Source organism: Acanthisitta chloris, unplaced genomic scaffold (genome assembly GCF_000695815.1).
Source record: "Acanthisitta chloris isolate BGI_N310 unplaced genomic scaffold, ASM69581v1 scaffold15472, whole genome shotgun sequence".
NCBI lineage: Eukaryota > Metazoa > Chordata > Aves > Passeriformes > Acanthisittidae > Acanthisitta > Acanthisitta chloris.
The window spans coordinates 1-12,915 of NW_008662284.1; the positions used below are offsets into that span (position 1 = coordinate 1).

At 53.8% G+C, this 12,915-nt stretch overlaps 1 protein-coding gene across 1 annotated transcript in view; it reads left to right on the top strand.

Moving 5' to 3' along the window:
* Positions 1-830: 830 nt before the first annotated feature.
* LOC103798295 (disks large homolog 3) overlaps positions 831-12,915 on the top strand; it is a gene marked incomplete at both ends in the record, with an annotated part of 18,295 nt that continues 6,210 nt past the window's right edge. The window contains 4 exons of the mRNA XM_009070548.1: positions 831-884; positions 9,204-9,254; positions 12,004-12,128; positions 12,583-12,734. Of these exons, the coding sequence (XP_009068796.1) occupies positions 831-884; positions 9,204-9,254; positions 12,004-12,128; positions 12,583-12,734 (382 nt within the window). The remainder of the gene's footprint in view (positions 885-9,203; positions 9,255-12,003; positions 12,129-12,582; positions 12,735-12,915) is intronic.

Sequence of the window (12,915 nt, forward strand, 5' to 3'; positions counted from 1 at the left end):
GTCCCATCCCGTCCCTCCGGCCGCCCCATCCCTGGTCTCCGTCCATCCCGCCCCGTCCCTCCAGCCCTCCCATCCCGTCCTGTCCCTGCTCCGGCCACCCCCATCCCTCCAGCCGCCGGCACTACAGCTTCCCCCGTCCCCCTCTCCCGGGAGACCTTCCCTTCCCTCTCCTGCTCTCTCTGCACGTGTCTTTTCTACCATGTGGAAGGAGCCGAGGGGTAAAGGGCAGCCTAGGAGGAGGGACCTGGAGAGACATTCATGGGGAGCCCTGCAAGAGATGGGAATGCATATGGTGCTATGGGGGATGAGCCAAAGCTGCCAAGCAGAGAGTTTTCTCCAGAAGTAACAAGACTGAGGGACCAAATGCTGTCACCTCTTCCTGGGCATGATGTCCCTGTGCTTAGGAGGGGCAGCAGCTGTTGGAAGGTGCTTGAAGTCCTGGTCTGCTGGCAATATATTCCTCCCTCAGAAGGACTTCTTTCTCTACTCCTCCTGCTTCCTAATCCCTCCGTAGTGTGAATTTCAAGTAAATGTTGGTGCTGGTGGGATTCTGGCACAAGCCTGGGTGAGTTTCCAGTCTTCTCATGGGCTGTTCTGGACGCACCAGGCCTGAGGAGAACAGATGGATGCCCAGAGCCATGCTGTGGCCCTGCTCCAGTCTCAGGGCTGTTGGGCACCTGGAGGAGGGACAAGCAAAGCTTTTTCCTGAATTGCTCTCTGCTGCCTGGCCTGGAGGGTCTGTGGTGACATGGCCAGGGGAGAGGCAGTGCACCATGAAGGGCTGGGTTCATCGCTCAGCTTGGTGACATCCCACTTTTGTCTCCTCACAGGCTAACCCTGCTCCCATTATCGTGAATACAGACTCGCTGGAACAAGGGCTCTCTGTAAGTCTCCTGGTTTCGTTTTGCTTCCTTTGATCAAGTGATGCATTTTTCCTGCTCAGCAATGCAGGAAAGACTTTTACAGGCCAAGGAGGCTCTGGTGAGGCGGCAGAGGAGCCTGATACCCATGCCACGTCCCCACAGCACATCCCACCCCCAAACCTCACTGGGGCTGGGTGACACTGTGCAGAACCAAGGGTAGCAGCAAGCAATGCTGGGGACTCCAGCACAGGGAGGTACGAGGCCTTGTCAGAGGAGCAGAGAATCTGGGGTGGCTGCATTCAGGGTTAATCATATAGCCATTTCCTCCACCTCCATGCCTTCCTGCACTGCCCAGCCTCCTTAGGCAGGTTTGCCCCTCAGAAGGGGGGGCAATGCTCTCTAGGAGCTTACTGATCCTCAGTACACCAGGACCCAACAGATGCTGCTCCTCTCCCAGTGGAGGCTGCCAGCAGCTGAGCAGTGCTTGGTGACTGTGAGTGTTTGCAGCCACAGTGCATTTGGCACTCTTAGCATAGTATAAAGATAATCCTCAGTTTGTTGCAGAGAGGGTTTACACACTGCTGCATTCCTCCCCAGAACATTTGTGAATCATTCCTGATGGGAGGATGGAGGGAGGAGGGTGGCCAGCATGGGTTTCTGCAGCACTGGCTCCATGCTCATGGGGTGTTCCCCTTATTGTGCCCAAAGGGAGCCCAGTTCACAGGTTGCCAGGGCTGGGTGCTTTGCATCTGGTTTACTTCTGATGCATGAAACTTCAGCTGCCTTTCACATTAGTGAAGCAGCACCAGGACTCAGAGCTGGGGTGGGTTTGTCTTTTGAGTTATGGTCGAGGGCTGCAGGTGACTTGTGGGGATTGAAACTTCCTCGTAAAGAACGGCAGATCTCAGCCCGCAGCCTGTGGTGGGGTCAGGACACATCAGAGCTGGGCTGCAGTGATTGGGCAGGGCTACAGAAAGGAAGAGAAGTCCAGCTGAGACCCCTGCAGCCCTGGCTATATGCTTTAATTATGCCTGAATTGAAGCCACCTGGCATTAGGGAGGAAGGCAATGGTGCTTCTCTCAGCATCATGGTTCTGGGTCTAGCAGCATTCTATAAATGTGGCAGAAAGAGCTGCTGTCCCCTAACGTTACTTTCCCCAAATGCATGGCATGGCAGGGTGTTTGGGGGTCACAGGTTCCCTCAGCGTGCTGGTCTCCCTGGATGCAGCACAGTGCTGTGTTGCAGCCTCCTGTCTGCACTCACCTGCCTGGTGCCATTCTACAGGGAAGTGATAAAAGGGTAATGTCTCCTGGAGAGTTGGGACACACCACAAGGTTGGACTGCAGCAAGTGAGAGATGTGCTGTGAGCAGGGCAGGGAGGTATTTCTGGATGGAAAGTCTGCTTCCACATCTGTTTTGTACCCTTCCTGAGTACAAAACGTTGTACCTTTGGAGGAACATTGCCTGCTTGCTGTTCCACACACCAGCACCACATCCTTCACCAGGCTCCAACTGTGCCAGTCCCTCCTTCCTGCCTGTGTGCCCAAGGGCAGTGAGAGGTGAACCTAAGGGCTAAGGACAGGCTTTGTTGCCCCAGGCAGGTTCCTGAGCCCTGCAGGAGCCAGCAGCAGGGAACCCACCCATAGGGCCAGCAGCCACTCCTTCCACTGCACTCCACTTTCCTGCCCTCCTGGCTGCCTCCCTCTACTCCAGCTCATTAACTTCATATCTCTCCCTCCACCTCCATATCCCTGTCCACCCATTCTCCCTGCACTTTGGATGTAGCTCCTTCTTGCTGTGCTGGATGGAAGCTCTCTTCTTACAGCCCCTGGGGTGGGTTTGGCCAGGTTTTGGGAGGTGCCTTGCACCCCTGACAGGCACCAGCATCAAGCTGGGGGTGGCAGTCACTGGTCCCATCCATCCAACCTCAGCAGCACATGTGGCTGTCATCTGCTGGGCAGAGTGGGGACCACCAGCTCTGTACCCTGGTGTGTGCCACCAGTGGTGTGCCTGGAGGAGCTCATGCCCACAGCAGGGAGTCAGCTCACTTTGATTCCTCTCAGCCTTCAACCTGGAAACTCTCTTGTTTTCTACTTCATGTCATATCAGGACAGAAATGAGCCCTGCTCCATCTTTTCCTTCTCTGGGGTGTTAGACTCCTCAGGCTCCAGAGAAAACACACCCGAAAAACCTCAGCAGTTTCCTAGGTCAGCAAAGGAGCCACACCAGGGACTTGCTGCAAACACCAAAATGCCAAATCTGGAAGAATGTATTTTTTATAAACCCAAAAGCTGAAGCCTGTTGGTACAGTATGTATTTGGAAGGGTTAAAGTCATATCTTCCAGTCCTTAATTACTTAACTATTCAATGTTTTTAATGATAAACAGATGGATGTAGTCTAGTTCCTTCCTGTTCGAGCTCCATTGATTGCGTTGGACTAGCTGCTGGGCTGAATTTGGCCCTGACTGTTTATCAAGAAGTCTGTTCTGCATTTCAATGTCTCTGTCCACCCACCTCCATCCCCAAGAGGATGTAGCACCAGCAGCACTGTAAGGTATGGGCTGCAGCACTGGGGTGACTGGGGCTCAGCTCTGCTGCCTGTGGCTTGTACAGAGCCCAGCACCCCCAGGGTGTAAAAACCCAAATAAACTATTATAAAATGCCTGCAGTATTAAAAGCATCCCTTGAAGAACAGGGATATGTGCTGGGGGGAATCACATGTACCAGCTCCAGGTTGTTGCTCACAGTTTCAGCCTTTGGTGTGTTTTGCCTAGCAGGTCCATGGCAGGGAGACAGGGTATTGGAAGCAGAGTTTACCTGGGGGTCTCTGCATTTCAGAGCTTCCTCTCTGAAGCTGGAACAACTTCTTGCTGCCATGAAGTCCCAAAGTGAGCAGGGAAGGTCACACCAAAGCCTTTGAGGAGTTGAAGGTTTCAGAACATGGGTCCTTCGAGCCCCCTTTGGTGCCTCATTGCCAAGCAGTGCGGTGCCATCCCCTCTTCCGTCTCTAAAAGCCAGGTGTGAGGAAGCCAAGTGCTTTCCAGGCCTGAGCCCAGCCAGCAAGTGCCACAGGAGTCCAAGGCTCTGCGACCAATGAGCGCAGAGGCAGCCTCCTTATGTGGTGCCGACTCTGCTGTCAGGGTCCCCAGCTATGGGCACTGCAGGGTAGGGGGCAAAAGAGATGGCCACCACAGTCCAGTGCCTTTGAGCAGGGTAAAATTTGCTTGTAAGCCTGAAAAAAAACTCAGAAAAAATTCAAAACTAAACTGCCACCCTCATTCTTTGGTCCCAAGCACTGGTGGTGGCACATCCTGCTGCCTGTTCCTGCAGGCAGCGTGGCTGTGGATCTCTCCCAGCCATTTCTGGGGCTTTCAGGCTGCAAACCCCTTCCCTCTGCCTGAGCTCAGCAGGTTGGTCCCCACGACCTTCTGTCTAAAGGCTTACCAGAAACAGGGCATTTATTTACTCTGTGTACAAGACCAACACCGTGGGCAATGCATACCAGGGGGTTGAGGCCAGGGGTTAGCTGGAAGCAAGTCAGTAGGTCTCGGTGCTGCGGCAGGATGTGTGGACATGGGGAAGTGCAGGGAGGGAGCTCATGACCTATTTTCCCTGGGCCCCTTGCCATGTGCAGACAGGGAGAGCTCTCCCTCGCCAGCACTGCCGGTGCCCATGCCAGCGGGAAGGTACCCATTGCGCCTGCTGCCCCGGCACGGGGCTGCTCGCCTTTCCTCTTGCTGGGGCAGGCATGGGGCATTGCCAGGCACCCTCCACCCCCAGAGCTGGCAGGCACCACCAAGATCTGGCTCTCCGGCTTTTGGATTCTCTTCATGATGTCAATACATGGCTGCTTCACCAGCAGGTCCCAGTGCCCATCCACATCACATCCCAACCACTGGATATGGGCTAGGTCCTGCTCCAAAAGTGACTGTGGGCAGTGTTGTCCTTCCTGCAGGTTATTTCCTCTTGCAGCCCAGTGGGTTATTTGGGTTGCATTTGAGGAACCCCATCTTAGTCTTCTAAATTTGGTCTCCTTTTATATAAAAATTATTTTTTATTAACAAATTAACCCCCCAAAAAGCACAAAAAAACCCAAATCACCTCAAATCCTGACTTTTCAGCAAATTGCAAAGGCCATGTTCCTTGTGCACTGTTGCAGTGTTGGCCAGCAGAGCCTGCAGACAGCTTGCAGTAGCACTGGAAGGTGTGTTTATCAAATGAGTGTTAACTCTGCAGCCTTCTGTTGATACTCTGAATGTCGTCATCAGTAACTATTTCCCTGCTGCTCAAAACATGACAGGGAAGTAAAGGCCAGCAAAGGGGCTTCTTCCAGCAACAACACCTCTTCCTCTTACAACATGCTTTATAATGGGTATAAATTGAGAGAGAGGAGATATAGATTAGATATTAGGAAGAAGTCTTTTAATGAGAGAGTGGTAAGACACTGGCACAGGTTGTCCAAGGAGGTTTTAGATGCCCTAACCCTGGCAGTGTTCAAAGACAGGCTGGTTAAAGCCTTGAGCAGCCTGGTCTGGTGGGAGTTGTCCCTGTCTATGGCAAGGGGTATTAGAACTAGTTGATCTCTAAGGTCCATTTCAGCTCCTTAACATTCTATGATTCTATGATTCCTGAGTCCTGAGGTATGCTTGTTGCATGGGAAGAGCTTGGAAAAAAATACCCTTATTCTTTCCCATGAGAAATCAGATGATGCTTAGGATCAGGATATGCTGGAAACAGCTAATTAGCCACTGACACCCCTGTCAGCTCTGCAGGTGTTACACGAGGTGAGGGGATCAGGGCGGGGTGTGTAATCCCTGCCTGGGAGTGATGGAGCCAGGCATCTTCCCACCAAACCCATCACACTGAGATGGCCCTGAACAGGAGCTGGGGAGGAGCACAGGCCACCAGCAAAGGACAGAGGAAACAACCTGTGGCAGAGCTAGGTCATGGCAGCTCTGGTGGGTGTCATGGGGATGTTTTTGCCATCAGTATGTGACTGGTATTCGATTTTCCGACGCTGGAACGCTTGCTTTGTTGGCTTGTTGTTCCCTTGGTTACACGGTATATATTAAGTTCTTCATTTGGCTTCCTTATACAATTAACTGGCATCCATTGCATGGATTTCAGAAACATAATCAGAGCTTCATGGTCAGGCCTGGCTGACCCCAGCGTGCCTGGCCAGAGGAGTCTGTTCCCAGCATGCGCCAGATCGGGTGAGTGCCAACACTGCTGGTTTTCAGGGAGCAATGCAAAACACTGCTCAGCACTAGAAGCCCTGAGATTTGGGGAGTGAGGATATCCCAGTCTCACCTGCCTGGCAGCAGGGTGCCTGACAGGGTTGCATGCTGAGGTGTCTACACCCTGGGTGTTTGTTGGCAGTGGTGGATCGCTCGGCAGGGCTCTGGCACTGCTGGCTCTCACCACGACTCACAGATTGTCAGAGTTTTCTGCAGATCCCCATCCTGTAGGGATGTGTATGCTGTTCCTCTGTGGCCGTGGGTGTGCATATGGCTGGCTGGGTGGCAACTGTGGTGAATGCCAAGGCAGCAAGGACAATGTGTAGTAGCGAAAGGTGCCAGGAATCCGAGTTGCTGGAAAGCTGGGGAAAGGCGACGCCGCACCCCACGCACTGGGATACCAACTGCAGAGACGAGATGAACCCGGAGGCTGCAGTGAGGGAGGCTGTGAGGGCGGCATGGGCCAGTGAGCTGGCTGTACTGGGGATTAATCAGTACAGGAGGATGAGAGGAGGGAAAGGAAACCCATGCCAGAGGAGGAATGTGTGGCAAAGGAAGTGATGCTCCCCTTCACACAGGAGCACAGCCCAGGATGACACTGTGGCAGAAGGTGGCACCGGCCATGTGTCTCTGTGCCTCTGAGGCTGTCAGGGATCCTGCTGTGGGTTAATCCCACCACTTCTGGTGCTTTTCTGCAGAGGGACCTTTCTTTAAGAGCCTTTCTCAATGTGCTGGGAGGATTGGAGTGTCCTACTATTGAAGCGTCTGGATGTCCCAGCCCTGAACTGTGCCCTGAAATCTTCACGTGGCTGAGAGACACCAGGCACAGAGCACACCCAGGGAGAGATAACTCTCTCAGCCTGTGTTCCCTGGAGCCTCCATCCCATCTCTCTGTTCTGGACTCTCACCAACTTCATCCTTGAAGCGCAGTACCCACAATGGGGTGTGGGATTGCTTTGGCCTCCCAGGGCAGGGAATGGGGGGGGGGGGGGAGTCGCAGACGGCACAGCTGCATCCCAGATCCTGACATGCGGAACTGCTCCTGCACCTGGGCCTCTGATTATTGCCCCCTAGAAAATCTCCCATTTTCTCTTGCTACCTGTTAATAGGGCCTTGCTGCTGCCTCAGTGTATTTCCTTCTGTGGTATGAGATGATGGCATTAGCACAAATGGCAGTCGCTGTCCCCTCTATCTCGTGACCCAGCATTGTAGGGGTTTGAAGGACGTACCTTCACAAGGGTGGATAGCAAGGAGCTAGGAAAGCAGGACAACCAGCCTGCTAGTGCCAGATACAAACCACGCCCAAACAAAGCCATGGCAGCTCTGGTTTAGGATACAGAGCACGTACAGAAAGTGCTTCTATAAGTCATCAGTTAATGGTGGATGTAAAATCTGGATGAGGAACCCTACACATTGTCCAGAGGCCACCCGCAGAGGCAGGACTGTGTGATGGGAGAGGTTTTTGCCTGGTGAGCCCAGGGTCGCTCCGCCTCTGCCTTGTCATGCAGAACTGCCTGTCCCCCATTCCTTGTTTCCCAGAATGACTCAAATTATGAGGTTGAGTTCAGTCCCCTCCAAAAAAACCTGTGAATCAACAGTATGCCCTGGCAGCCAAAAAGACCAAGTGTGTCCTGGGGTGCATCAGGCACAGCACTGCTGGTTGAGGAAGGTGACTGTCCCACTCTGCTCTGTGCTGGTGCAGCCTCACCCTTGGTGTTGGGGGCAGTTTTGTGTGCCACAGCATAAGGATATAAAGCTATTAGAGCTCACCCAAAGGAAGGCAATGAAGATGATGAAGGACCTAGAAGGGAAGCCATACAAGGAAAGGGTGAGGTCACTTAGCTTGTTCAGCCTGGAGAAGAGAAGACTGAGGGGAGACCTCATTGCTCTGTACAACTTCCTCATGGGAAGTGGAGGGGCAGCGCCAATCTCTTCTCTCTGTGACCAGTGGCAGGACCTGAGGCAATGGCTGGAGCTGTGTCAGGGGAGGTTTAGGTTACGTAATAGGAAAAGGTTCTTCATCCAGAGGGTGGTTGAGCACTGGAACAGCTCCCCAGGGCAGTGGTCATGCCACCAAGCATGACAGAGCTAAAGGAGCATCTGGAGAATACTCTCAGGCACATGGTGTGGTTCTTGGAGCTGTCCTGAGTAGGGCCAGGAGTTGGACTCAATGATCCTTGTGGGTCCCTTCCTATTCAGGATACTCTATGAAAACTGTTGCTGTTGAGTGTAACAGCTCTGGATGTTACAATAGCCAATTGCTATGCAAATCTTGCTCTATTTTAGACCTCAGAAGTTGTTTGTGGCCTGATCCATATGACCTGGAGTGAAACTGCTACCTTGTTTTCCTGTGCACTGTTGGGTATGAGGAAAACGGATTTTTTTGGACTGTACATTTACCATTTTAGAGCCTACAGTTACATCCCTTTTGTTTCTATCCATTATGTTTCCAAGAACTCTGCTTTGACACTGGGTATGGGAGACCTTTAAGCGTGGGGATCAGAATGGTGTACTGAGACAGGCTACACCATTTTTTTATATAAGGGCATCACAATGTTTTCACCTCTTGCTGTGCCCCACTCTCACACCTTCTTTCCTTTGCACCCAACTAATTTGCTAGAATAAATTATTCTGAATTCCCCATTAATACAGTCATGCTACTAAAAGATGTAAAAAACATAAGCTGCTAAAGGTGTTTATTATGTTATTATGTACAGACTTTTTTTTCCTTTAAATGGACCTACCTCCTTTCTTTCCTTCCTGCAGCAGTGAATTCCTGAGGTTAATTATATGCTGTGTAACAAAGGTGTTATTTCTTTTTGTGCCTTTGGTTGTGTTCCTTTTCATGGCTGGAGAAATGAGCTGGGAGAATAAAGGCTTTGCGCTGAAGTGCATTAAAGTCAGTGGGCTTTGGCTCATGCCCAGGAAGAAAAGCAGCACATGGTTTAATTCCAGGGCAGGCTCAAGCGGTTGCATTTAAGGTTTTTTCAGCAGTGATGGTGCAGCTTTTAGGTTGGATTCTTCATATTCAGCCATCAGAAGGTAAAAACAAAGTCCCCCAGGACCAGCACAGAGTCGTAACATGCTGTCTCCCTCTCTCCAGATGAATGGCAGCGATGGGATGTTTAAATATGAGGAGATCGTCTTGGAAAGGGTAAGTACTCTTTACACACCCGCCAGCAGCCTTTACTGCCTCTTCCCACTCGCCCACCCACTGGCACAGCCAGCACCCCACGCATCCCTGAGCCAGCTGATGGGGAGAGGTTGGGCTCTGCTCTCTCTTGAGGCTTTTGCGGGTGTTGCGCTTGTTGCTTTGCCTGCACAGCCCCCACGGCACGGGGAGAGGTGGGCGTGCTGCTCCCCTCTGCCCCTGCAGACCCCTCCAGAAGGGAAGGAGGAGGGATTCTCCCTTGCCTCCCTCTTTCACACCCTCACCCCCACAAACCCGTCAGTGCAGAGCATGGGGGGAGGCTCTTTGTCAGAGGAGGTCTTTGCCAGAAAATGGAGGTGCAGGGAGCTGTGCTTGTGCAGGCACACAGGTAGGTGCACCCCACAGCCGGGCAAGGGGGACTGATGCCTCCCTGCCACCAGATTCCCTATCTCTCTGGCATACACAGCCTCTTGCTAAGCTGGAAGAACAATTGTTTTGGTAAAACAAACCACAGTGGGAGAAGTTTCTACTCAAACCTTGTCTGTTGGTAACACAGAGCCGAAGGTGTGCACCACAACAGCCATGACTGAAATTAGCTCCCCCCATGGATGGGGTTTATCCAGGGGCAAGCCAACACCACATAGGGTAGGAAGGGCCCAGGAAGTGGCAGGTGTGGAGAGGGAGTGGGAAAAGCTGGCCTAAGGTTTGCTTCAAGAGACAGGCACAGCCCTGCTGATTGGGGATGGCTGGGGTGGGAGGCTGCCCGTGGCACTCTACGGCACACCTTGCCTCCTCCTCCTCCTCGTTGCCGCGCCAGGCAGCTCAGCCTCGCCGTGTGGACAGCTTTGCAGGGGAAGACACATCGCTCATTATTCTGTTCCTCTCTGCCTTTAGTCATCTCCCTCCTTCCCTTGGCTCTGCATCACGGAGGTGGGTGGACGGAAGGTTACCTAGGGCTGCCGCCTCACCCACCGCTTCCCCAGCGCGCCTGACGAAACCAGCCCAGGGGATCCTTCCTTTTTGGGCTAAGTACTTCTTGCTCCAGGCCCAATTCAGAGTCAAGAGCCTTGTTTCCAGGATTCTTCAGAGCATTCTCTGTCCTCAGCCTGTAGCAGGAACGGGGGGAGAGCTGGCAGGACCACATAGAGAGGCAACACTCATTGATGCCCCCATTTCAAATCCCCACACTGCGATTCCCTCTCCAGCAGCAAGAAATTATGAAGGAATTTCAGTGCTTAGCAGCCAGGGCCAGCATGGACCATATCCAGGTCCTTCCCCTTCAACTGGTCCTCAGTGGGATCCAAAAATCTTGTCTTAATGCAGGAAAAGTGCCGTGGTGGCTGTGGGTCAGGCTGTCCCCCTGCTGGGGGGTTTGGCTTACAGAATTGATCTTGGTGTACCCCAGAGTTGCTGGTCTGTCACTGTTATTAATCCTTGTCCTTGTTGTAAAAACAAGGGTAAATGCAGGTGCATTTGGGGGGCAATAATTGAGGAAACACCATCTGCAGCTGGGCACAGGGTAACCAGAATCCTGCTTAGAGGAAGGAGAGCAGTCTCAGACTCTCCACCATTGTGTGCCTCCTTGTCACATGCCAGCCAAATCCCAGCTGGCAGGACAGCATCTGGGAGCATTGCGTAGTGAGAGATATTGGTGGTTCCTGGTGCTGGGTCATGAGTGGCATAAAGTCAGAGCTTGGCATCACTTCAGGAGCTGATGGTGGACCCAAACTGTTGGGGAGAAGTGCAAGCCCCAACTGGATATTGGTGCTAAATGATTCTGGGGAGCCTGAGCCCCAGTGTGGCCCTTCTGGCCACGTGTCCCCAAGAAGGACAGAGCTCCCCATCATCTAACACTGAGCACTGGAACTGTGGGCAGCCAGGAGAGTACTTGGCCTGAGCTCACTTGTGTACGACAGGCAGGCACGATAGTATGTGACTAAGTGTCAGCTCTTCTGCATGAGAAAACAAGGCGAGGAGCCATCTGATTTTCAAGGCAGAGCAAAAAAAGCAGGAATTGTCCAGTCGCATCAAGCATGGATCTGGAAGCAGCGCCTCTGAGTGTGTCACTAATGGGAATCCTGCAAGTGGGAGAGGCAGCACAGGGCCACAGCTACTGGGCTGGAGATGCATTCACCCCCAGGCATACTTCAGCAGAACGAAGCTCACGTAATGCTCCAAGCGTGTCTGTGAGGAAGAGGAGGGAGAACTGGAGACCCCACTTCATCCTGATAGCTACTTCCACCCCAATCCTGCAAACTGTGGCATCAGCATTGCTGATCCCCAGATCGGCTTTGTGTCAGGGCTGCATCCCAGAGTGGAGGGGACAGGGGTGGGACGCTGGTGACAGGCACCAGCCCCACTGGTCCGTGCGGCTGCAGCATCAGTATCTCCTCCTGGGGAGCAGCCAGCAAGGGGAGGTTTTCTCCGCCAAGGACCACCTCCTCTCCCCAGCTCCCCGCCTGCCTCAGAGTCTCTCCGCGGAGACGCGGTGGTGAGGGAGGTCCTCGGCGGCTCCCACTCTCCCACTCCATCTGTTCAGTGCTCCACGCTGCTGCGCCGAGTGCTCAGCCGATGAACGCTGGTCTCCCCTCCGGCCACACATCCCTCTGCCCCCTGAGCCGGGCACCCTGGGGCCTGACAGATGCTGTAAGGTCTCCCACACGGCTCGGGGGAACCATTTCAGGAGATTTCAGGAGGGCCAGCAGCAAGCAGTTACCCATGGGAGAAAGACACGGCATTTGATTTCCCGCAGGGTAACTCCGGCCTCGGCTTCAGCATAGCAGGAGGAATTGACAATCCCCATGTTCCAGATGACCCAGGTATCTTCATCACCAAGATCATCCCCGGGGGAGCAGCAGCCATGGATGGCCGTCTAGGGTGAGTACAGGGCTGGGGGAGCAGCCCCAACAGGGTGTCACCCAGGATCTCTGCATGGGTCCTCTAGGCCTAATCCCCTTTCCTGCCATGGTCCCTGGCCCTGGTCTCTTCACCACATCCAGATCCCCTGAGGGCAGGGGTGCCCACCGTGTCTAGCTAGCCACCCCTTCTCCCTTCCCTGCACCAGGCTCCTGCTGCCACCCTTCCCACTACAGCCCATGTCAGGATTCAGCCTTTCATTTCATCTCCTATCTCCACCAGGGTTGCACCATGGGGACCACCCCCACTGCCTCCCCCTTTGGGAGGACCTTGCTCTCACCCCAGCAGGGCAGGATCTGGCCAGCTTGAGCAGCTCTCCTTTGCGTGGCTGGAAGAGGGTGGCAGAGGTGAACAGAGGAGGGTGGCGTGGTCTGGTGGTTCCCCAGGAGAGCTCAGGGCCACCCTGTGCCCACAGGGTGAATGACTGCGTGCTGCGGGTGAACGACGTGGACGTCTCCGAGGTTGTGCACAGCAAGGCTGTGGAGGCCCTGAAGGAAGCAGGCCCCGTGGTGCGGCTTCCCCCGCCAGAGACCATCATGGAGGTTAACCTGATGAAGGGCCCCAAAGGTGAACCCCTTGCTCTGCTCATTTGACCGTGGCACCCCACTGCCCCACAGGATGGTGTAGGGTGACCCTTCGTTGTGAGATGCCATGAGATGCAAAGCAGCATCCTGGGGGATGGGGGATGCAAGGTGGCACCGCTGTGGCGCAGGGTGCTGCAGGGTGGCCCAGCAGCATGGGATGCTAC